The 25645-nt window shown below is 41.2% G+C and overlaps 1 protein-coding gene and 2 long non-coding RNA genes across 4 annotated transcripts; 2 read left to right on the forward strand and 1 right to left on the reverse strand.

Moving 5' to 3' along the window:
• Window positions 1–466: 466 nt before the first annotated feature.
• LOC135293655 (uncharacterized) lies at window positions 467–2810 on the reverse strand. The gene is made up of 3 exons (XR_010355785.1): window positions 2682–2810; window positions 2077–2148; window positions 467–954 (listed from the first exon to the last, which is right to left on the reverse strand). It is a non-coding gene; the product is annotated as an uncharacterized LOC135293655 (long non-coding RNA).
• Window positions 2811–2827: 17 nt separating this feature from the next.
• Window positions 2828–4078, forward strand: LOC135293656 (uncharacterized). Its single transcript, XR_010355786.1, has 2 exons — window positions 2828–2945; window positions 3454–4078. It is a non-coding gene; the product is annotated as an uncharacterized LOC135293656 (long non-coding RNA).
• A 3712-nt stretch (window positions 4079–7790) lies between these two features.
• On the forward strand, window positions 7791–25417 carry CHST10 (carbohydrate sulfotransferase 10). 2 transcript variants are annotated; one of them, XM_064408083.1, is made up of 6 exons: window positions 7791–8081; window positions 12746–12878; window positions 15648–15745; window positions 18444–18678; window positions 20902–21007; window positions 22864–25417. In XM_064408083.1, the coding sequence occupies exons 2-6, from the start codon at window positions 12779–12781 to the stop codon at window positions 23399–23401; spliced, it is 1077 nt and encodes a 358-aa protein (XP_064264153.1). In that variant the 5' UTR covers window positions 7791–8081; window positions 12746–12778; the 3' UTR covers window positions 23402–25417. The 2 variants fall into 2 exon arrangements, with proteins under 2 accessions (XP_064264153.1, XP_064264152.1); XM_064408082.1 differs by lacking the exon at window positions 7791–8081 and adding an exon at window positions 8307–8766.
• The last annotated feature ends 228 nt before the right edge of the window (window positions 25418–25645 follow it).

A 25645-nucleotide genomic window follows, 5' to 3' on the forward strand; every position in this document is an offset into this window, starting at 1 on the left:
CCTTCTTTTCTGGGGATACAGCTTAAAACAAAGATAGTGTTGCTGTGGAAATATGCCTGCCTAAGTGGTGGATGCTTCCAAATGCAGGGCTGGGGTGCTCCTTATACTAAAAAAAAAAAAAAAAAAAAAAAAAAAAAAAAAAAAGCTGTAATTCTCAAAGATTATTGTCAGCAGAGCGTGAAGGTGAACAGAGGATCTAGTGCCCTTCAGCAAGAGCTGACAACCTAAGAAAGGGAAAGCTTTTGCTCTGAATGGCCAAAAAAGATTGTATTTAATAAAAATTTATGATGTTACATGGTAAGAGAGGAATGCTTAATGCAGCTGATATGGGCTACTCACAATATTTTTAAAGGAACTGGGAAAAGAGTTTATAGGAGATCTGTGCTACAAGATGGTGTCTTGTACCACTGAACCAATGTACTTCTAATGATAATACTTAGTTCGGACTTGAAAACCACATCTTGGCTTGGCTTACTCTTTTTTTATTTAATTTCATCATTTTGAGCTCAGAGTAGATTTTGCAATTTAGAGCAACATGACTTGAAAAACCACATCGTGATACTTTCTTAAACACTACAGTGATGGATATAAAGCATTAAACAATGCTGTTTTCCTTTGGTTGAAGTATAAAGCTGGCAACTTCAATACTGTCTTTATCAAATAACAATTGCAATAATAACAGGTGACATTAATTTAACTGTGTGACTTGTAACTATCTTAAAATACTTGTCACAGATTGTCTGTGAAGGTGAATTTAATCTTGTTAACCTTCTTTCATTTAAGTTGAATACATAGCAAGAAGATGTAAAATCATTCTCCCTCTTTTTAGATGAAGAAATTCTGGAGATAAAATGTAATTTTCATGGTTGATCTACCATGGCTGGTCCTGACACAAGGTTTGATGAATGACTGGTGGTCACACAATTCCAAAACATCAACTGCTCTTTGGGTGAGCTGAATAAATGGAGAAGCTAGTTGTTAACCATCGGTTATACTTTGGGAGATGTCAAAACTTTATAGTAAATCTTGAAATTGTCTTATATTCTCAAGCCCTTTCCTTGCAGTGAGGCTGAAAGTAATGTCACTAAAACTTTCCATATTTACCCTACCCCTCATATTTGCAGGGCACTTTTTGGTCATGGTTGCCATAAGTGGTTAAACTACACTTATTTTAGAAATGGGCATTTTCAAATAGACAATTTCCCATGTGTTCTCAATTAGGTGAGAACCACTTTTTATTGTTGCAGTGCAAGACTGGCTGTGCCCTAATATCTTGGGAAACATTGCGCTGAAGGAAGTAAAATTTGCCACAGCCAGAGAATCAAGGTAAAGCTAGGTCTTGTGAGTCTGGTGTTTCTGTATTTCAAGGTCAAGAACCTTCAACATAAGTTTCAGTGACTAAAGAATTCATCTCACTTCAGGGTTGCAAATCCAAAGGTCACGTTCTTCAAAACAACCCAAATTCTCCCTCTTATTCTTTCTCCCATTCCTATTTCAGTCTACATGGTGACTGGGAAAGTTCCTTGTCCCTTTTTATCTTTTTACTATTGTAGCACGTGAACATGCATGGTAAATTCTAGGACACATGGTAACATAGTTAACAGCTCATATTCAGAAAGGCAGCAAAAAATATCCCCTAAAAACACAAAGAATTTTCAACCTGTGTTTCTCTTCTTTTTGGGGGTGAGGGGAATTTTTTATTTTTTGGGGTTTTGTTTGTTTGTTTGTTTTAGAGTCAAGGAAGCTATGGAATAGGCTCGAGACTCTGTGAAATAATGGACTCTTAGTTTCCACTGGAAACAGTCACACATAAATAGCTCCAAAATTATTCTTGGATGAGGACCATGCCCCCAGAGGAGCACACTCTGAGGTATGGCACAGGGGCCACACCATGCAGGACGACATGGGCCTTCCGTGGGGAGTCACTCCCTGTGGCCAGAGCACAGCCTGCCTTTGCAGTGCCTTGGTCAGAGGACGTGCCAAGAGCTGTCAAGTTGCACCTCTCCCAAACTGCCCCTGCTGAGTTTGGGTTGTAGCACAGTGCCTGTCATTTTAGGATAAACTTTTTAGACTTACATCTCCTTCAATTTCTGGCACACTTTTTTCTTGCCTTCACAAGAGTGGTGTAGTTCCTAGTTAATTATTAAGCTGTAAGGATATGGGAAACAAATGTTCAAATTCCTCCTGATACATACCACATCTGCCACCTCGCAAGAGCCAGCCCTAAACAGCAAGTTATAAATTATTTGAAGCACTCCATGTCCCTGTGAAAGCTGTTCCACTTTATGTAAAACATTCTAATCCTACATCTATTCAGGAAATGGGACCCAGGTTCTGTGCCTGCCTCCACCTCTCTTTTTGTTTGAATCTCACACTCCCACGACCCCAGCCACCCCTCAGGCTCCTTCAGGTGTTTCTGCTTACCCCAAAACTGGTTGGTTTTTTAACCTGGGGATAAGCAAGCAGAAGAGAACAGCTCTCCCAACCCTTGCTACAGCAGCACTACTGGCATCAGATACTTCAGGAATTGTCTTCTGCTTAGCATGCTGTCCTTAGGTGTTTTTTCAATATTTCAGAGTGTGATTTCAAGCACTGATTGAGAGAAGTATTAGTTCAGAGTAGCACAGCTGCCTCCATTCAATAATCCTTTTTGAGAAACAATTACCAAAATGAACCCTTACTTCTTTATGTGAGCCTAGAGCAGCTCTGGTGCTCTCTATCTGTGCAATGCCACTCTTGCAGCTCCTCTGGAGTCAAGGCACAGCACTGACAGGATCATGGGCACCTGCAGCTTACCCACACTGGAGCCTAAGTCACTGATGAGCGTTCTACCTGCAGGGTCACAGCAACTTTGTCACCTGGAACTAGCCTGGAAATGATTTGTGCCTTGGGGAATGCAGCAGGTACATTTAAGACTCAGCTGCTTGCCAGTTTGACTCTGCCAGGTGAGTCCAGCTGTCTGATTTGGGCCATGGGGAAAGGGGAGGGTTAAAAGAGGGCAGCAGTCACTTTGCAATACAGTAACTTGTTTTGAACACTAAGTGATTCAGTCAATTTCCTTAATTTTACTACTTTGGAAAACACCCATAACTGGGACTTCACATTCAATTGTTACTTCTGATTTTTATTTAAAAAATTGACTTCTCTTGCTACATTGACATGATAATTTGCTGATTGGCTGCACTCATTTTATGACCCATATATAATTAATTTTGAATAATTTGGTTCAATTTTAATTGACATTGATTTGATAATTAAATGTAGTAGTTCTTCGCTACTCTAGTCCAGTCCTAGCAGCACATTTGGGTCTTTGTTATTAATAAACTTCACAAATCTGTTTTCATTTTTCAGACTACCAACTCAGACTAAATGTCTGAAGAACATAAGATAAATTAGATGGTTCAGCTAATGACCTACTTACCTCAATCTAAACTTTTTGTCTCCTTCTTAAAGGGCAACAAAATGGTGTAATGATATGCAAAAATTTAAGAATTCCAAGGCACACATCATGAGGTAAAACTTGCTTCTAACCCCAAATAAAAAGTTAACTTAACCTTTGAATGAACACCTCTCATTTGCTGCTTACAGATCTGATTTTACCCCTACTATAGTCAGTATGATTTTGCTACTGATATTAGCCCTAAGTCCCCCCAGTCCCTCAACACACCTCAATCTTTCCTATGCAAGAGCTCGTTTTGATGTGCACTTTATGCTTTGTCAAAGTTACTTTATAAAAACAAAATAATCCAGGAAACACATGCTACTTTAGAAATACGATATTTATGCTGTATTAGTAAATCCTGCATCTGTATGAGTCTGCACCACCCTGAATTCATTGGTCTGCTTTTTTTTTTGTTGTTGTTGTTTTTTTTGTTTTGTTTCCACAGTGTCTTTTAATAATGTAGAGGTCACAAAGTATTCTCTATGTTCTGTCTTGTATCAACCCAAAGCACATTTAAATAAGCTCCCTTAAGTTCCAGAAAGAGACAGAATCTGGTGATGAAGATCACACCCTAATAAATGTATTACATACCAAAGATGCCATGTCTGATCTGTAAATCAAGGTACTTGTACACAAGAGATCTCCTCTGGTGAGCAGTCATACCTCTGAAATGCAGTCATGAAGCAGATAGATGTTTTCACTAGTAATGCACGAGGAAAAGCATGCCTTCCTGCTGATTTAAATAAGATTTATTTAAGTCCTCGTGAGTATTTGATGCTGAGCAGGTGACTTGTCTTAAGATCAGCTCTTATGGAAACAAAGCATGACTAAAAAGGGCTACCAAGACTAATCCTAGTAACTGGCATTGGATTAAATCCTGAAATAACAGTGAAAAGCACAAAATAAACATAGCATAAATTTAACAATATGGGCAAGCCTAGGCTTCTGCTGAATAGGATGTGTTGGAAGGTCAAGGAAAAGGAAAGTTCTTTCAGTGTGATTAGGCTGGATGTGTTCAAGTGTAAACTGCAGTGTGGATGATTACTTATCTTGTCCAAGACAGGGGCTCATTTAAACATTTTGGTATGCTTAAATGCCATCTAGAATTAACTTATACTAAGGGCAGTCAAGACAGCCTGCCACTGACAGATAACAACTTCTTTAAATGCTTGAATGAGCTACACCTGGTCTTCCCTGACTAGGCAAGCTGCAAATGTGGATCTTCTGTATGACCTGTGCAGGAGAAATGTGAAACCTGGAATAAAGATACACAGGAGTTATTAGGGCATACATCCCTTTTTTTAGTGGAATAAACACTGAACATGTTATTAAGATGAATGTTTTAGGTTTAGGCCCATGTCTTCACAGAAAAAATGGGTACATCACTTCCATTTGCTTTAGCATAATCTATCTGAGAAAGATACTCTAGAATATTCCGGAGAGAGCAGGATGACTTTTCACCAGCTCAATTATCCTTTGCGTTGCTCTGGTGATGTAAAAATTCTCTAGTATCAAAAAGAACCCAGATTCACGCATTGACTTTGCTGCCTATTTAAAGCACTAAACCCTACTACAGCTTAGCATCATTAGTAGCAAGAATCCTGTTGGCCTGAGCTAGCAACTGTATAATCCAACAGTACAGTTGCCTATGCAACACATTCTTCAACTTCATCAGACACTTTCAGGCCCGATTACTGACAACAAAGCTTATTAACTGGGCTTAATTTGGAAAATCGGTCTCTTTTGTACTGGATTAATTATTATACATGTCAGTAACAACATACTTGAAAGGTTAAAATTCCTAGGTTGAGCCTGATAATCTATCCAGCAGGAATTGGTTCCACAGCTGGAGACTGCTTATTAATAAATCCGTGCATAGCTGCAACTGTAGTCATCACTGAAACCTGGAGAAAGGAGCAGCTTTCCAGCCTGTGCAAGACTCAGACTGGTGACAGCCACAGATTTCCAATGCGCTTTGCTTAAAAAGGAACTGTCACAATCATCATTTCTACTTCACAGGCAGAGAGGAGGAGATGCACAAGGATGTGGTGTCCCAAGCTGCTGATACAAACAAACACAGAGTCAGGTAGAGAATTGGGTTTCTCATTACTGGCTTTTGGCCAGTGGCTCCCAGTGAGATCTCTGTTTCTGCTGCTTCACTGGAGACCAGCAGCCATCAGCATGGCACTGAACACATGGTTGCTAACACAGTTGCATCAGCCTGCTCTACTCCATAGGCTGGCCATGGTATCTGTGCCAATAACAGCATCCTTGGACTTCCTTGGTCAGGCTTCAGCAAAGTGCACAAAGTAGTTAAGTCTGAAAATGCATGGATCAGATCATGGTCTAAATCCCCCTCTAACGGGGACATGTACATTGTAAGACTGCAATATAAGGTCCTCAAGAGGATAAAATAGATATTAAAGGAGACACATTACCAGCACCTGGTTTTGAGGGGTTTGTGGGTATCAGAATCCTGTAGGTGAGCATTTTGTTTGTCCAGTGAGCAGAGCACTGAGTGCAGAGCTGTGTGCAGTGGCTGTGTGTACTATGCAGAGCACACAGGGGGGAAAAGGAGCCTGGGCTGGGCTGCAGCAGCATTCAGGTGACACTTGCTGTCACACCACAGCTGTTCTTCACAGTGCTTCAGGGCAGCTTTCTTCTCCTGGAGCCTACACCCACCCTGTGTCTGCCATGTCAGGGCTCGGGCTTGGAGAATGCTTGGCTCTGCCAGCTGCTTTTAGATGAATTGTTTCATTCCTGCCTGACCAAGAACAACTTTCCTGCCTGACGGTGGACTTCAGAAAATGGAACAGTAAGAGGTGTTTGGAGAAACATGAGGGAGAAAGAGTCACCTGGAAATGGACCCTATTGATCTCTTCAACTCCCTAACAGGAGGTTGTAGCTGGGCAAGGACGGATTTCATGTCCCAAGCAGCAAGTGAAGGGACCAGAGGAAACAGCCTCAAGTTGCACCAAAGGAGATCTAGGTCAGATTTTTGGAAAAATTTCTTCATGGAAAGGTTGTCAAACATTGGCATGGGCTGGGTGTTTCACAATAGGGTGTTTCTTCTACTTAGTTTTAGCTGAGGCTCACCTCAGCTTTTACTTAAGTAAAATCTTTAGTAAATTGGTAAAATTTAGTGATTTCTCTGTCACACTAGCAATAGAAACAGATTCTGTCCCCATATGTCTTGATGGGATTAATGTGCACTGTGCACTAATTTTGACTAAAGCTTTATATTCTTGTGGTTCAGATGTGCCAGACCAATGAATTTACACAGTCTAAAAAACATGGTTTTCTTTAGCCTCTACTTGGCTAGAGGCAGGGCCCCTCTAAGCCTAATTATCCTTTTTTCTTTGGGTATATGTCTTGGAGGTTTCTTTAAGGGCATTGAAAATATTATCATCATCATATATGGCAGTTTGGTTACGGGCTATTGGAGCTGCTTTTTTTTGGAACTTCTTTCTTGAACCTGTTGGGCCAGAGCAGCAGTAGATTTTCCATCCCATCTCCTCATGTTTTCTTTGCAATCACGCAGGAAAAACCACAGCTCAGCTCATGGGGTGTACCTTCTCTCCCCATCTGGGGAACCTCTGTGTTGGGCATTAGAACCTCTGACCTGTACTGCTGGGATTTGGAGAAAGCCCTCTTTAATCTCTTCCCTGAGTTTTTTTTGTGGTTCTCTTTTATCTTGTCTTCTAATTTTTGCAGACGTGTTTTTACTGCTGCGATTCTGGCATGTGTTGGGCTATGTACAACATCTGCATATGCTCGGAGCTTCTTTGCTATATCAAGCACAGTCTCCTCACTGTCATCCTGCTTCATTATTGTTAAAGCAGAAGCATATTTCTGCGGCTTAAGTTGTACAAGTTTTCGCTACATCCATGTACACGGATGTACATGGTACTAAGTCTGGATTTACAACGTTTACGTCATTTGAGAAGACAAATGGTGGAATCACCTTCCTGAAGCGTTCAAAAACCATATGGATGTGACCCTCGGGGACACGGTTTAGTGGTGCCCTTGGCAGTGCTGGGGGAACGGTCGGACTCAAAGATCCTAGACGTCTTTTCCAGTATGAAATATTCAGTGATTTCCAGATACACACACACACACATATATATATATATATTTAAACATGAACGTTAGTGACCTACGAAAGGTATTTTAACAGTTAAAAAACCCCAAAGGTAACAACCGAAACACACGCATACAAGTGTACACTCGTGAGTCCGGCCGGAACGCCACGCTCGAGGGGAAGGAGGGAAGAGGCGTGGCGGGGAAGGAGGGCAGAGCTGCCCAGCCCGCCCTCTGTTCCTCCCTCCCTCCCGCCTTCGGGCGGCCGGGTGCGGCGCTGCGTCTTCTCGCAGCCGAACCGGGCCGTCCCCGCGGCGGCCTTCACCTTCCTCCCCTTCCTGGCGGCTGGGCTGGGGCCTGCCCGCGGCCCCGGCGGGAGATGGCGGCGGCAGGGCCGGGCGGCGGCGGCAGGGGCTGAGCGGGGCCGGGCCGCCGCCGCCCGCAGCCCGGCGGGGGGATGCGCCGGCAGCCGGGGCCGCCCGAGCGGGCCGGCCGTGCCGCCGAGTGAGGCGGGACCCCGCCGCGGGCCGGGGCCGCGGGCAGCGGCGCTGGAGGGCCGGTAAGCCGGGGAGGGGCCGGGCAGGGCCGCGGGGGGAGGCCTGGCGGCCGCCGGCCCGGGCAGAGGCTCCTCCTGCACCCCGGCTCGGGCGGGGAAGCCAGCGGGTGCTGCATGTGCTGCCCGGCTCTGCCGGCTGAGGGGAAGCCCGCCCAGCTTCGTCGTCCTCCTCCAGGACGGGAAAAGTTTATGTCTGCTCATCCTAGGTCCTTGCGCCCGGAGCCGGGCTGGCACTGGGGCTGGGCATTGCCTCGGCTCGTCCCCTGCCGTCCGAGCACGGCCCCGTCCCCTCTTCCCGGCGGGGACCGCTCTGGTCTTAGGGATGATGAATGGAGCACCCGTGAAGCCTGGACGCCGCCGTTCCCAGCTGTGAAGAGCGCGGGGTGCCCGCTGGAGTGGGAGCTGGTGTCTGTCAGACGGGGCACGGCGTGCGGAGGGGAGGCCGGTGCCGGGCCGCCGTGGGTCCCGCAGCCCGGGCCGCGCTGGTGCGAGGTTCGCATGCCGTGACAGGTGAACTGCGTGCGCAGGGAGCGCTCCGGGCCCCAGCGGGAGCTGGAAGAGCCGACACGCAGGCCTGTTAGTGCCCTCGGGAGGAGGCGAGCCTTAGGGAAGAACCAGCCTCTTACCTATGTATGTTAGAACGTCAAGCAGCACCATGCAACTTGCCAAAGGAGCGTCTGTGATATATGTTAGTCTGATTTTTTTTTTTAAGTAGAACAAACTGGCCAGATTTTCTTACCTGTAAAATGACACAAAAGAAGCATTGGTGAAAATGAATTAGGTTGTCCCAGTTAGCTGTTGGTTGGCCTTCCTTACAAGTTCCATTTCCAGTGACGTGAGTCATCATGTGCTGATGGGCAAGCAGTTGGGAGTTTGAGCCTCCTGGCGTGTCCCTGCCACTGACGATGCGTGCAGGGACTGTCCTGCCAAGGAGCCCCTGTGCTAGCAGCACAAGCTGCAGAGCCAGAGACTGTGCACTGAGTTTTAATGCTGCTTGCATCGTTCGCCCTTTGTCCCATCATTCACTTGAAGGCAGCAGTCTTCTGCAAAGAATGAGTGTTTATTCGAGGTAGCAGGTTACTTGCGGGCCTCTGGTCAAGCCTGCAACTCTGTGTCTTGATCTCTGGTTCATGTTTGTGTTGTGTGTTGGTGATCCTATTTTTTTCTCAAGGAAAACCCTTCACCTGGCTAATCTGAGTGCTATGTGACAGTTTGCCTTTGTGGTAGCCCTGAGAGGGAAGGACAGAGGAATGGGTGGGCACAGGAGTTTTGAGATCTTGTGTTTCTAAAAAGTGTAGAATTGCAGTAAGAGGGGAAACTAACCAGAAATCTGTGTATTTCATTGTGAGAAAATAGACTAAACCTTCAACATATTTCTTGCTTTTATCTACTTGTAGAGAAAAATTGTATTTTAGACAACCAGAAATAGATGACTGTTTTGGAAGCTGAAGGAGCCTTTTAAAGAGAAAAACAGAAGCTAGTACATGCATTTGCTAGAAATAAAGGCAGAGATAAAATAGGAAATGCAGTTGCCCTATGTGAAAACAATAAAAATATTAAGACAGAGAAACAACATAAACACTTTTTTTTTAAAGTACTGGTTGTTGCATTTAAGTGAGCATAATGATTGAGGTACTCCTGTCTCTAACTTTGAATAGTTCTGCTTCTTGAGATCAGTGTTGAGCTGCTGATACAGATGTTGATACAGTACTTTAGGATGCTAGAAGTAACAGTGTAGTAACATCATAATTACATTGTGACAGATCCTTTGACAAGACTCTTACATTCTTGAGTGTGGTTGCCGATTTCATGTGCGCATTAAAACAAAAGAGTAGACAAAATTGCTAAATGTTTTCCTCTCAGCTTCCACGTCTTAAAGGGTAAAAGTGGTGGTTCTTATGGATGGGGCTGCAGTTCTGACCCCTTTCTGCTCTCTAAGCCCTGTCTTTAAGGTGAGAATTGTACTGCTTGTGGGTGACTGGCTGAAATGCTCTCCTGTCCCTGCAGCACAGGACCTGGCAGCAGGGTCCTCTCTCCACTAACTGCATTTCAGGTCAGAGCACACAGGAACTGCATTTCCCATGTGATTTAACACAATTTCTTGGAAATCCAATACATAAATTACATAAGGGGATATAGATCAATAGTCCTTAATGAATGGTGTGCATCCATCACCGTTATGGAAGTGGGCAGGCCAGCAGGGATGCTATGAATGTTGGAGGCAGTTTGTACCCTGCTTTATGTAGGACAAATATACTGAGTTGGGCAGAGAGATTTGGCCCAGACTTTTCATTATACCTCTGGAAAGCCCGTAGCTGCTTGTTAGAGATTTTCTTCCTGCAGAGTGTTCTCTGCAAGCTTCTGTCAGTCTGCTGCATTCACTGTTTTGAATGTTGAACGGTTCTCATGGTTTTAGCAGAGCTACCTAAAAAGTAAAAAGTATCATTGCTACACTTCTGTGTCTTGATATCAGATCTGAATTTTTGTCTTCTGTGAGAGCTGGAAATGAACGCAGTATCTGAGAGTAAAGGTAACAAATCTCAGCGCTTAAGTGGAAGATGGTGCATTTCATGGCAGACTGAAAAATGAGGACCTATCTTTGAGACCTGGTGGTTGGTTTCAGCATGAATCTTAGGGCAGGCTTGCTCTAGTGCAGTGGTAGGATGGGAATAACTTTTGAACTAAGCTGACAGGAGGCCAGTCTGATGGAATTCCTGTGATATTTGTATTTCCTGGTTAACAGTTTTCCAGATCATGAAGAATAAACATGTTTGGGATGATCAGTTGTCAGCCAGGGAATTGCAGCAAAAAACAGGAGATGACAAACATTGTCTTAATGGAGGTCACAGCATCTGTAGTTGCCCAAAAGACGGTTGATGCCTAGGTGTGGTGTTTTTAGAACTACTTAAAAATGAACTCATGGAAGAGGGGGAGAGAAAGAAGCTTTAAGAAGCCAAGCTGAAAAGCCACACTGAGAAGATAAAAGTAGGCCTGAACACTGCCATCCTAGCTAATTTTTTTCCCTTTAACTGGAGATACTCAGTTTTTTTCATCCTCTTACCAATTTTGCATACATCATTTGGGTCCCAAGTCTGTTTTGAACTGCTTGATTGCCTGCACAGGTTTTCAGCTTATCCTGAAGATGGTTCACTGCTGTCAGTATGGAGAGAATTCTTCCTGGAAACATTTTTATTGCTGGAAGGCAAAAGCTAGTTGGAAAAGCTCTGGCACCTGTAGCAATAGTAGTTGCAAGTGGACATGCTGAAACAACATCAAAACCAGGCTTACTTCTGTTATTGAAGCTTTGTGGGAATGAGCAAAATGGAATACTGGTATATGACTGAGAAACTTAGTAAACACTTCCTTAGAAGTGTTAGCTAACATTTTTTTTTGCATCATACTGGGAATGAGGGCATTTCTTGTATTCCTTGGCAATTCACTTAAATGCCAGTATAGAAATTGTGATCACAAACCATGAAGACGTGACTCTCAATGAAGTTGCATGTGGCTACTTTAGGACTGAGTTTGATCCTATTGCTAGTTATGGGATTGTTGTGAGGATGTCATTGCATGAGATTTTTGTATTAGATTCCCTTTGGTTAAATGCTTGGGTGTTGTGTTGCATGTGTTCTCAAAAGGAAGCATTCAGTCTGTTCAGCCCCTCAGGTGTCTTATCTCTCCAGCAACAGAAGATACAATAGTGCTATATTTTTGTAGGTTTTGGATGTGGGTTATTTTTTTATTTGCAGTGGAGTTTTCACAGATACCTGGTGTCCACCCCTGTGTATATTGCCCATCAGAAGTTGGAAATTCAGCCTAAAATTTTCCATTTCTCTTAGTGGCTGGGAATGTCAATCTCTTTTATCATTGGTTTCCTTATATTTAATCTTACAGTCATAGAAAAAAAAAATATCAAGATAGCAGTTTCAAAAACCAGGATAGAACTGCGTGTATTCAGTCAGTTCCTGTAGGTGGTTTCTTTGCACATTAAAGCTGCAGTCTCAATTGTTTGGGTAACCCTTCCTGCACTCCTGAGGAAGTTCTGTCTTTGAGGCTTACCTGCAAGGATACAGCTACACATAGTAGGCAGCGCTGCAAGGAAACTGAAAAATATTTGCCCAGCTTAAGCTCAGTGTTCCAGCTTGGTAGCTTCCAGCCTGTAATTTCTGTAGGCTGGGCAGGGGAAGAGTCTGTGTTATATGTCTTAAGCTGACTTGGGATAGCCAAGTACAGTGTTAATGTTACGTCTACCACTGAGAGCACAGCTTTCTTCATTCTCCCTCTTCATTCTCCCTTCCTTTCCTACAATGGGCTGTCTTGCTAAGCTGAATCAAAAAGGAAACTTTTCTTTTAAAAAATGGGGTTTTTGATCTATCTCCCCAAGCAGTCAGACAGACAGTGCTATTCCCAGCACAAGGAGGAGGGGGGAATGTGAGCATGGGTGAAGGAGTGAAGCCTCCCTTTGATAGCAGCCAGTGGTTCCATTGTCTCAGCCTTAATGTTGCCTAAAAATATGGCTGAATGAACAAAAAGTTAAATGTGGAATTTACCTCTATGTTTTATGACACACATACATATTAAAGTTTTTTTATTTTTGGTTATGCAAAGTATTTTTGCTAAACTGTAACAAAAATAATGAATGTGTCAATCTTTTCTCTTTCAAACAGGAAGTGCCAACTTTTTATGGCTCATCTGACAACATGCACCACCGGTGGCTGCTGCTAGCTGCATGCTTTTGGGTGATATTCATGTTCATGGTTGCTAGCAAGTTTATCACATTGACTTTTAAAGACCCAGATGGTAAGTTTAGCTTTAATGTTTGATGTGAAACAGAAAATTGAACAGTGCTTCACAAAAATACTCCTTTTCTATGAAAGTAGTTTTCGGCATGTTACCACTTCTTCAGTAGGACTGAGAACAGAACAACTAAATGTCTGGAAGTGACAGTACTGATACTCAGCTCCATTTCTTGCTAGAAGTCTACACATCTAACATCACAGGAGATTTTTTTGGTGGTTAAGAACAGAAGGGATCGTGTTTGACAGTACAGTCTTGGCAGGTGTGTTTTTTCAAGTGCATTTAGTTTCAGCATCGTGATCTACTAGGGGTAGAAGCTATGTGCAAAAACAACAAATTGCCTGTTTAAAGTCAAAAGAGACCCAGAGGGTACTGAAGAGTTCATTTCACATTATACTAGCTTCTGTATTTTTGTCACTTCTTGTCTTGTGCCTGAGGCATTATGTAAAACTTGTGGAAAGTTTTATTTCATTTGCAATGCACTTTGCCTAGCCACCTCTGGCCTGCTTCTTGCATTCAGTTTTATCCCCTGCTATTTGACTTGTAAACAGCTTACAGGCTTTTGCTGAGCTTAAGTAGCTGAGATGTTATTAAGATGATGAGGAATTTAAGCCATTTGATGACACCACACAGCATGTTACTTTTGTGTCTGCTGGGGAGCTGCTCTTACAAAGCCACCCTACAGAGAGTTTTGGGTGAAGTTGATGGTAGGACTTTGAGTCTTAAGAGATCTGTTTCTGCATCTTCCTAAGACATGCAAAAAATATATAAGTTTTGTAGCATTGACACTTGTGCCGTGTTTTTCAATAACTTGATAATGGATAAATACATTAGGTGTAGCTTTATAAATAATATGCATCTATGTGAAGATTTATTCAGCAAGTCTTACAGGGGAGAAATGTAGACTAACTTAGCTTTCCTTGGACCCAGCTGTTCTGTCCTAGTATATCTGCAAATCAGCTGGTCCTATGTTAGGTAGTTGTATCTTCCAGTATTTCACTCTATACCAATTCTTGTTTCCCAAGTGTTCTTTGAGGGTTCCTTTTAATCAGAATCTGTCAGGAAAATTAAAATGTAGTTTAAAAGAATAATTAGAGCATAGCCTCTGCATTTATTTGCTTTTTATTATCTTGGCTTGCCAAGTTTTTTCTCTTTTTTTTTTCTTATGCTGAATCTTCCACTCCTTTTGAATAGTTCTCTGAGCAGATAAATTCTTAAGCTTGTCCTGCAAAGGCATGACTGTAGATAAGTGTATATATGTGTTGTAGTGTTTGTAATAAAACTAATTAAAGGAAATTCTTTGAATATACCAACAGAATTTTGGAGGAAGTCCAAAGAGGATGGCAAATCCTGAAGAAGCTCTTCTAGACTTAATAAAATATGACTTGTCAGAAATTTTTCTTATTTGGATGTGTTTTCCTAGCAGATGGAATAAAACCAGCGGATGCTCAATGAATCAATGTTCTTTTGTTTAAGCCTTTTGCTGATGTCGTGGGTGCATGAGCAATAGGAACTTCTTAAGGACCAAGTGTCTGTCCATCTTTCCTAGTAGCGTCTACAGGCATGCTTTTACACAATGATAGTGGGAAAATAGTTTAGCTACTCTTTCGCTGAATCAGATTACTTGTATTTTACAGAACACCAGGAAGCAAGTCTGTGCACAGCAACAATTACAGTTTCTGAATGCTTGAATGCTTACATTGCTTTCAGTTTTAACTTGCTTTTCCATGTGTGCCCTTTGTTAAAATCCAGTGTAGGCAGAATAGAGTACTCCCTGAAGAAAAGGACAGTGCACACACTTTCTCAACCATCAAATAGTAAGCCCCTGTGGATGCAGATGAGGAAACATTATTCATAGAAGAATCTATGTGAAAAGAAAAGTAATCCAATATGGATGGAAATAAATTTTCAGGAAGAAAACATGTTCTTTTTGCTTTGTAGTTGGGGAAAGCTGCTTCAGATTATTTTTTATTTTTCTGCACTGTGTAGACTAAAGCTAAAATCTTGTGTTATTTTTTGGTTTCTCTGTACCATACTAAATGCAAAAGATGAAAAGGATTCTTCCTTACATGCTTTAATTTGGTTTCAAACTATTAGCTGTCCTAAAATCACTAAAAAAGAAAAAGAGTATCAGCTGAATTTGTTGTTGTGAAAATCTCTAAGGAAGGCCATCAGTCTAGTAATAAAGGAAGAGGTGATCTTTATTTGTTGTTGATTATAGGTGCTTACTTAGAGCACTGCAGAAATAAAAGGGTGTCCATAACAATACTTTTCTTCTTGTAAGTTTGATAGTCTACAAAAGAAGAAACCTTTTTACTAGTATAAGGAGTGAAAGGAACCTGATAGATTTAAGTTTTTTATTTGGACGTGCTTTGGCAAGTTCATTGAAAAATAAAAATCTCCTGTGCACAAGTCCATGTAGTTATACCAAATTGTCTGTCATTTGAGGTATTTGGATTCAAGACTTTGATGTCCCTGCACACATTTTAGAAAAAAAGCAAAGAAAACAACCAAAAAAACCCCAAGTAAAATATAATGAATATGTTTCTTTGCTAAAACTCAAATGAAGTTGCATCCGAAATTCCCAGAGTACATCCTTTAAAATATTCATATTCTGTGTCTGTCTTGTCTAGTACCTTGCCATGTAGAAACAAACCCTAGTGTTTTGTAAGGTCAATACAGAAAGTGAAGTTCATGTGTTTTAGTTGTAAAGCAGAAATAGTTGCTTTTCCCTCACCTTCTGTAATGCTGTTATCTCTCTCCCTTCTTTAGGCTATGGTGCCAAGCAAGAGCCATTGATTCTGACAGCTGTGACAAAAGTGGAGGAGGTACATGTGCCAGAGGAAAAACATTGGCCTGAAGAATTCCAGGTGCATACTGTTGAGATAAGGTTTATGTGTATTAAAGAGTAGAAGAAAAGAAGAGATTAAGGAAGGGCTTCCTGTTGTTAAGATGAATTGCTAGACAGGAATTATTTATTCAGGCTGTTCTATTTAGATAGAACCGACAGAACTCATTTTAACTTCACAAAGCTGGTTTGTTACAGTAATCTGCTGTCTTGTTTCATCTGAATGATTCAACTTAATGTGTTTCCATTTCTAGGAGAAAATTGTTACAGTACTCCTTTATCAAGTCAGGACAGTTGGTTTTGTTAGCCTTTTTAATGTAATGGCCCAGTTTTGGATTACTTGTGTTCTGTCTTGCCATAGCCATCAGGTTTGTGGTTGTTGAGGGCAAGCCTGTGTCTGCTCTATTCTCTTAGATTTCTGCCCAATCTCTCTGCTTCTTTTTATCGCTGTCAATTTCTTCTTCATATTTTGTGCTCTTTGTGTTTCACATTTCAGCATTTTTCCAAAGTAGAACATGAGCACAATGGTAGTCAGTACCAGTTGATCTTTTAGATGCACAGCTCCGTGCTTTCAGCAAATTGACAATGAAACTATGAAAATCCTTTATACAAATGTAAATTTGAGGCCAGTTGCAGAGTGCTCTAAATCAAATTTGTTTTCTTTTTTTTTTTTGCATTAGCACATTAGTCATCTTATGTTTAAAGTATTTTTGTAATGCAGCATGTAAGGTAGGTTAGCTGTATAAATGTGAATATTTTTGTTTTCATTTTGCAAAAGCACAGAATTTAAGTTACCTTCAAAATACTTGGGAAAAACACTGTTCAGTGGAAGGTAGATATGTATAGAGAGTTTTAATAGCTTTCTTTACTAGTATGGAAGAGAATAATATGGTTTCTGGATCTAAAACAATTCCCTCTTGACTTCCTGATAGTGTTAAGTGTAGACTAACAACATTAATTTTGGTTACATGCAGAAAGAATTTATTTGGATAAAATAGTCTGACAGACAGTTCAGATTACATTCTGAGCAGGGGATATTGGAGAAGAGTAACAAACAGAAAAAGCCGATTTTTTTTATTTCCTTATGAAAGGTTGGGACAAAAAGTAAAATAATTCCTTTTTCATCTGTTGCTTGGACGCTGTACCTAAAATCATAGAATTACAGAATGGTTGGAGTTAGAAGGGACTGTTGAAGGTCATCTAGTTCCAAGCCCCCTGCCATGGACAGCGACACCTTTCGTTAGCCCAGGTTGCTCAGAGCCCCATCCGACCTGGCCTTGAACATTTCTGGGGTGGGCCATCCACAGCTGCTCTGGGTAGCAGGTTCCAGTGCCTGACCACTCTCATAGGAAAAAAAATCCTTCCTAATGTCTAAACCTATTTTTTTTTTCAGTTGAAAATCATTACCCCTGTCTTGTCACTGCAGGCCCTGGTAAAAAGTCTGTCTTTTTTACAAACCCCTTGTGAGCATTGAGAGGCTGCAGTGGGGTTTTCCTGGAGCCTTTTCTTCCCCAGGCTGAGCTGCCACAGCTGTCTCAGCCTGTCTTCATAGGAGAGGTGCTCCATCTTGGACCATCTTCATGGCCTTCTCTGGACCTTCCCTTAACAGGTCCATGTCTTCCCTGTGCTGGGGCCCAGGGCTGCATGCAGCGCTCCAGGTGGCAGTAGAGCAGAGTACAGGGGGAGAATCACTTCCTTTGTCCTGCTCGCCACTGTGCTTTTTTTATGCAGTCCAGGGTGCAGTTGGCTTTCTGGGCTGCAAGTACACATTGCCAGCACATATCCAATTTTTCACTCATCGGTATCCCCAAGTCCTTGGCAGGGTTGGTCTCAATCCGTTCATCCCCTAGTCTGCATTGATATTGGGGATTGCCCTTCAGTTAGTGGAAAGGTGAAAATTTGTCAGTAGAGATTTAAACTTTCCTATCACCTCTTAATTAGAGAAGCTCCTTTTTCCTCTCACTCCACTAGTTGTGAGGCAAAAGGTGGTTGTGGTTCCTTTCTTAGTCTCAGAAAAATGAGTTGTGAAACAGCTCATCCCCTTTGGGGTAAAAGATATCCTGATAATTCTTTTATTTGTCACACTGGTACTCATTGTTCACATTTTTGTTACCTGATTTTATTTCAACTTGGATAAATGGAAACACTAGATGCCTACAGGTGCTAGAAAACAACACAACAATACAGAACTTTTATCCTAATTTTTTTCCCAGCCAGATGGGTCACAAAATATTCTGAGTTGGAAAGGATCCACAAGGATCATAGAGTCCAACTCTTAGTCTGCACAGGATGTCCCCAAGAATCGTACCACGGGTCAGCCCCACTTTCTCAGAACATAAAGCATAATTTATGTTGGAATTCCTGTCCTAACCTCTCAGAAGCTTTCTTACAGGTTGTTGAAACTCTGTGTGAGTTTCAGTATTTGATCAAGGCATGTTTTATCCACACAGATAAGGCTCTGCTGCTGTGCAGCAGACTGAAATTGTTGTATGGAGAAGTCCTTACTACTGTATATACTACCATGTAATGCTTTAAGAGTTGAACCAAAGTACAGCAGCAGCACAGGAAGCAAACTGTTGGCTACTCCTTTAGTTAATATAAAGCAGTGTTTTAATCTGGGCGTCATTAGGGTGCATAGTTTGGGGATTTTTATACTTCATAATTTGATCTGAAAACTAAAGTCTTTAACTTTTTTTTCTTTCTCCTCTCATTTCATAAAGCCAACTGGAAAAGCTTTTTCAGGAAATCTGATCCGCCAACCCCTGGTTCATATGGAAAGACTTGAGCTTCTCAGGAATGTCTGCAGAGACACTACATTGAGAGATCTCTCCCATACTGCAGTTTCCAAATTCGTGTTGGACAGAATATTTGTGTGTGACAAGCACAAGATCCTGTTTTGTCAGACACCAAAAGTGGGCAACACTCAGTGGAAAAAAGTCTTGATCGTTTTAAATGGTATCTACTTTTCTGTGGGTGTGTGGGTTTCTTTGAGGAGGAGGAGGAGGAAATGGAATTGCTCTGACTGGGGCAACTGGAAAGGATTCTTTCTGCATTTCTGTACACTGATACTTAATTTCAACTTTTAATTTATCACAGGTGTTTCTATACCTTTCAAAACATCCTCTTAAAATTAGATCTCTTCTTTCTGTAAAAATAAGTATTGTTATTACTTGGCTCTAAAGTTATTTGAGTCATGACAGAGTACCCATATGCGTGTGGTAGGTGAGTTTCTTGTCTTTGAAGGGGTGCACTAATTTATAGAATTTGAAAGTGTATTTGAAAGGTATTACTAAGTAACAATAATGTGAAATTTCTGGCTAAAGGCCAGTGACTTTTAACTAGAGATTTTAGCCAGGAAGAAAGCTAGTTAAAACTTGGCAGTTCCTCTTGTTCTGTCTTGCTGAAATTTTGTGTGTGTTCTATCAGTGAACCATCTGAAGAGTTACTCAGATTCGGAGGTGCTTAGCACAATAGTTTGGTCACCAAAGGCATAAAAGATGGTGAAAGAAGGAATAAAGGGGCGTGTGTTTGAAAAATTAGCAAATGATCTGTGTCCCTCAGCAAAGATTTTCTAACAAGCAGTACTAACATTAAAAACTTTTATGTTAATTTCATCCTTGATCTATGGATGTGAACTAAAAATCTAGCAGATATTCCCATACCTATGTGTGTGCATGTTTGTTAATACCTATGAAAGCCACACTCAAAGTACTAAATATGGAACTATATGGGGGCATTGGAAGTACCTGCTCTTAGCAGCACTTGAGAGATAACATGCAAAGAATGCCTCCGGATGGGCAGGCATGTATTGGCTATGGTGAGTGGAGGATAACTCACGTTTTAACAGCAGGGAATTTTTCACCTTGAGTTTCCTAGTTCTGTCATGTTGGATAATGATAGAAAATTGCTTTCCATTGCTTCCACACTGGTCTCTTTTGCCTTAAGCTGCCCGTGCACTGGTATCTGCTGATGAAGGCTACTGCCGTGGTTCACTTAACTTTCTCCTCTTTGGGTAGATTCAGAAGGCAGAGCTGACACTTGAGGGGGAATAATTTATGCCCAAATACCTAAATGATATTTGGAGGTTCAGGAGGGGGAAATGCAGCTGTGGCACTGTGGGGGAGCTAACTGCTACTGCTTGTACTGACTATGTTCTCTGAATGAATGCAAGGTATCGGTTTTTGAGGCAGTCTCATCTGACATCTATTGTCCACATATGATTCACCTATGGTACCAAACCTGAAAGTGATAAAATACAACCCCAGTCCCCACCACTCACCCCTGCCCCCTTCAGGAAAAAAAAAAAGTTTGGAAAACTGAACAGCTGAGTGGTGTGTGTTATTCACTTCAATTCTGGAAACAAGAAGGCTGTAAAGGCTTTCACTTAACAGGCTTGTTTTGTAGCACCCTGTGCTTGTTGCAGGTTGATATTCTGAAACTATGCTGCTATGTGAAGGATTATGCCTAAAGCCCAGGGGGCCACATGAGATGTTTCTCAAGGTCATAAAACCTTCCAGGATCAGGATACTAAAATGAACACAGCAGAGTTGTGACGTTATTTTTCTTGTCAGCTCATGTGCTTGCAGAAATGAGTATCTGGAGACTTGTGTTGTTAATTTTAGTGCCTTTTAATCTGTGGAGTATTCTCTGATTGGAATTTTTGTTTCATCACAGCATACTTGTTAAAAAAACTTTATGGATCCTTAAAGCAAAGTACTTTTGCATTGAAGCAGTTCCAAAAGCAGCTCATAGCATTTATTTTTGTTGGTGGTTGAAACTCAGCCAAAAAGCGGGTTCCTTCTTCTGAGTTAATCCTGAAAGTCTTCCTCCATTTGTATGCGCAGGCAGAGGAAAAGAGAATGGGGACATTGACATGTGAGGAGTTACAGGCTTAGACATAATTGCTGATGAGATTTGCGTAATATGCTTTTCTGAGAATTTTTGGGCGATTTGGTCTTGGACCTTGATGTCACATACCCTAAAAAAATTCAACAGTTTTCAGCTTTGCAGTCAGAATCTCTCATAATTTAATAGTTTTAAACATAGTAACTTTAAACAGTAAAAATAAAGGAAAGAGAAAGACATAAAACTGTCAGCCAAAGGCCTGCATGCTTGCTTATACTCACTGTTTTTTTTCCCTTGAATTAATCATTTGCTCTCTCATTTTGATTTGTTCAGGAGCATTTTCTTCCATAGAAGAGATCCCAGAAAACATTGTACATGATCATGAGAAGAATGGACTTCCACGCTTGTCCTCTTTCAGTGACTCTGAAATTAAAAAACGGTAAGTGGCCCTGCCAGTGAGTGTGGAGGGGTTTGAGATCAGTGGTGTTATGAGCAATCAAGGGTACAGCTGAAGTCTGTGTCTGAAACTGAGGGCAGCAGGATTTCTGCTCCACCACTTGTATATGGCACTATTCTGTTATCCTCACAGATGTTGCTGTATCTGCCTTCCTCCTGGCTTTGAAGAAGAGCACCAGTGTAATTAGTGATATAGTTAGGTGAGCCAACCAGCTCCCTGGGATATAAGGTTTCTGTAATTCAATGCCTACCTAGTTGTTAGATAGCTGACCTTCAGAACCAAAGGTTTAATTGGACAGCCCATCCATGCCTCATATGGTAAATCTTACTGCCTACTGGTAAGATTGTCATTGCAGTAGACTTACCTACTGGGATTGAGCTGGTTAGGTTTAAATTATTAGTGCTTCTTAGCCCCAGAATATTTTCCATTCAGCTGAACCACTTTGTTGTCCTGTTTAAGTGCTTCTGGTTATTTTCAGAGCCAAAAAATACTCTGCAATAGAACTTCTACATTACTTTGGCTAGATTTTTAACTGTGCCTGCTCTCATCTCTGTTAGAGCCTATGCCATATAAAATCCCTGTAAGGGGTGGCAACATAGAGAGAACAGAACATAGGATGACAGTGGACGCTTGTAAGCCTGTTCTTGCATGGGTTTGTGTGCATTACACCATTCTGAAAAGTCAGCCCTTTATACATGTGTCATATGTTAGTAGAGCTCAGCCCAGGGGTTTTTGTTGCATGCAGTGGCACAAGGACATTTATCACATCTGTGCCTGTAGAACTGGGGTCACTTGATTGTGTTCATACTGTACGGAGGAAAATACAGTCACTGCATTCCTGAGAATGTGGATCTGCTTCCCTCCCTGTGAGCAGCCTTGCAGAAAGGAACTGTTCACCTGGGGGTAAGCCCTAGTTAGGATACATGAAGTTGGATCCATTATTGCTTGGGTTGCTGCGTTCTGCTCAGCATGGAAGCCGTGCTGGAGGTGTATAACATGGGTTTGGTTTGGATCTGAAATTACCAGAGTTTTCAGTGTGGAAAGCAGGATGGTGTGGATCTGTTGACTCAGTTTGCTGACCTCCACCTAGCCCTGCCTGGCTAGGAGTAAGTCAGGAGTATCTGAAGTATGATGCAAGTGGTGTAGTGGCTGAAGAGTTTATCCACATCCAGTCCATCCATCCTTATTTCAGTTAGGACTGGGCTCTCATCTCTTTTCTTAGTTATTTATTGAAATAAACTTTGTTTTCAATTTATTCCTCCTACAGATAATCTGACTACAGAATATTGCATATTACAGTATCACAGTAATACATTAAATTCTCTAACTGTGGTCTCATTTTCAGTAGTGCTCTCAGCCATTACTGAAAGCATGACGAAACATCAAAATAAAATACCATTCTTAACTTCTTTGTACTTAAGCAGGAATTTAACTGCCTGAAGGTGAAAAATGCTGCCTTCTATATGCATTTAGCTGCACCAATGCACTTTTCTCCATGTCCTTAAGTATTTTGGTTTTTTGAGCTTGATCACATGACATTGCAAATATTTTTGACTTGGAGCTCTCAGTGTCTTTTGTCTCCTGTTTATTATGGACTGAGATAAGCTAAACTCCTCCATTTGAATAATATGTGAAAACTAGGATTAACCATTTCTTCTTTGTCCTGTATGTAAAAACTGCTAGTAAGAAGACAGAAATTGTATTTAGTTCTATTGATTATAATATTGATGCAAGTGCTCTAAGATTCATCTGAGTCTGTGGTCAGAGTTCATGTACATTTTGTAAGTATATGTTAAGCACTTTCCTTAATTATTTAATTTTTTTCTTCCTCTGTTTAGACTGAATTTATACTTCAAGTTTTTTATTGTTAGAGATCCATTTGAAAGACTTATTTCTGCGTTTAAGGACAAGTTTGTGCACAATCCTCGTTTTGAACCTTGGTACCGGCACGAAATTGCTCCCGGCATCATTCGTAAGTACAGGAAGAACCGCACAGAGACCAAAGGGCTGCAGTTTGAGGATTTTGTGCGCTACCTGGGGGACCCTAATCACCGGTGGCTGGATGTTCAGTTTGGTGACCACATCATTCACTGGGTAACATACGTGGAACTTTGTGCTCCCTGTGAAATCACATACAGTGTGATCGGACACCACGAAACCCTGGAGGACGATGCACCCTATATCCTGAAAGCAGCTGGCATAGACCACTTGGTGTCATACCCCACAATCCCCCCAGGCATAACAGTGTACAACAGAACAAAAGTAGAGCGGTATTTTTCAGGAATTAGCAAGAGAGACATAAGACGCCTCTATGCACGATTTGAAGGCGATTTTAAACTCTTTGGTTATCGTGAGCCTGATTTCTTGCTTAACTGACACCTGGGATAAGATCTGAAAAAATGTCTCGTGGATTAATCTAAACCTGTGTGAATACCAGCTGCAACACTGGCAGAGCTGAGAATGACCATTTGTTTTCTAGCTTTTTGATGTTGCTCCACTTTTCAGTGAAATATTTGTCATATGAACAACTAGGGGCTTATAGCTGTTGTTTCCTGACTATGTTTTCAGCACGTTATTGCAATCTGTTGGGAATTATGTCTCTGTTATCGAAAGTACAGAATTTGACTTCTCCCCTCTTCCCTCCAGGAAAAAAAGAGGGAGAACAAATGGGCTATGATCTTCCTCTCCTCCCAGACAGAATGCCATTTTTGAAATGTTAAGTATTTGTAAAGGTGGCAGTTTCACTGTAGGTTAACCCTGACATGTGGGTAAACATAATGATTCCTGCTCATGAGAAAGTCATGTAGTCTCCCATGAGCTTTGTAAATCAGAGGCCAGTACAAGACTAGAAATTAATTAAATGCTTGACAAATATAGTCATCTAGGTTCTGTCATGTGACTGCTACAATAATGCTGATCTAATCCCATTCTTGTTTGTCAAAAAAATGAACCTAATTATAAGCTTTTAGGGATGTACAAAAATGAACTGATTTCACATCCCAAATGTCTCTGTGTTTTTGTCAAGTGTTTACTGTATTTACTACTGGTGTATTGAGCCTCATAATTCTACTTTTGATTTTCAAGAGATTATTTAACTCCTGGCTATGTAAGTTATGTGAGAACACCAGCTGCAAGTGGAGCATAGAAGAAATATGAAACTGGTAAGGAAACCGTTAAGGAAAATTAATTTAAGGTATCAGTTGTATTTGTGGGAGCACATAGAATAATCACAAGATGCTCTCACGCAATTTAACTTGTCTTTTCTTCTAACAGTTAAGATTAATAAAGAAGTTACAAAAGCAAGATGTCATATTAAAGAGCTGCTTACTTGGATTCAAGATCCACCTTTTTCTTGTATCCAGCCTTGTTCTTATATCCAGTACCTCAGAGAATGGAAAGTTTATCCCCCTCTGAAAATTCATCTCCCTACTGCTAAAGCAGAGGAGACAAGATGAATCCCTGATATTTCCAGTGATTCACTGCCATGGTGTCCCAAGTCAAAAATTACTAACATTTATGTTACTGATGTGGTAAATTAGCTATTTGCCAAAAGCTTAAATGTTGCCTAAATTTGTGTACCCATTTTATGCGTTAAAAAGAAAAAGAACTGAATTGGGTGGATGCAGTCATCATATTTGCTTTTGCTTGTATTTTGTCTTATAAAGAGCAGTCTCTTGTCTGACTTCACCAGCAATAAAAATCAGTGTGCTGCTAGAGGAGAGATAGACCAAATATCTGAAATACAGGAATTACCCTGTCATAGTGAGCATGTGAACTGTATTTTTTAAATCATAGTGCCAAAAGATTTATTTTCAGATCAGCATAATGTTGCTGGCTAGAAATACTAATGATGGCCAGTGCTATGGAATCTGTTTTTAATCCAGCCACTGTATGTTTTTGATAGCTTTCTGTATTAACACAAGGCAGCATCTTGCACTTGTGTAAAAGGAAAGCTGTGCCAAGCTGACATGTGGTGCTACCCACAAACAGGAAGCCCTGTTGTAGGTGGAAGTGATTTCAGAAAGATCTCAACAAATGAACTGAAATAAAGGAGAATCATTAACTGGGCATTGTTAGCAAGAGAATAATCCAGGGTGGCAAAGTTGGAAGGTAGGATATTCTTTCAGGTTGGTTTGTTTTGGTTTTTTTAACAATTACAGTGCCCTAACTTGTTAGTTCATAACCAATGATAAAAAGATGTTAACAGCTCCAGGTTTTTCTGTGGTTTTCTTAATATGGAAACTTAGCAAAATGCACTGATAAATGCATTTTGGAGCTAATAACCTGATTGATTACCTTGCTGCCAGTTTGAAATGTAACAGTGAATAATGTATAGTAAATTCAGGCCTTAAAGTTTAATAAAGTAGAATTGTTTTTCCTCTGAAAGTGTAAGCTGCTGATCACACAGAAGGCCGATGTATGTTTTTCTTTTTCTTGGTAAATTACTTTATATATTGCTTGCTTAAAAATTGCCAGATGAAAAGTGCTACATAAATATTAAGTAATAATATTTTTTTCTGGTAGCTTTCTCTGCATTGAGTTCTGAAGAGAGCTATGGACTGACCTAGGCAGAGGTGTATAATCCTCTCCCATCTCTGTGTCCCCATGCTTTTCAGGCTG

The sequence above is a fragment of the Passer domesticus genome, chromosome 2, assembly GCF_036417665.1.
Source record: "Passer domesticus isolate bPasDom1 chromosome 2, bPasDom1.hap1, whole genome shotgun sequence".
Lineage (NCBI taxonomy): Eukaryota > Metazoa > Chordata > Aves > Passeriformes > Passeridae > Passer > Passer domesticus.

Excerpts from the sequence above, each read along its gene's own strand:
- CHST10 (XM_064408082.1), top strand. The coding sequence starts at position 8,707 with ATGTATGTTAGAACGTCAAGCAGCACCATGCAACTTGCCAAAGGAGCG. Across the intron at positions 15,746-18,443 it reads ATTGGCCTGAAGAATTCCAG|CCAACTGGAAAAGCTTTTTC; the intron begins GTGCATACTGTT and ends CATTTCATAAAG. Across the intron at positions 18,679-20,901 it reads AGTCTTGATCGTTTTAAATG|GAGCATTTTCTTCCATAGAA; the intron begins GTATCTACTTTT and ends TGATTTGTTCAG.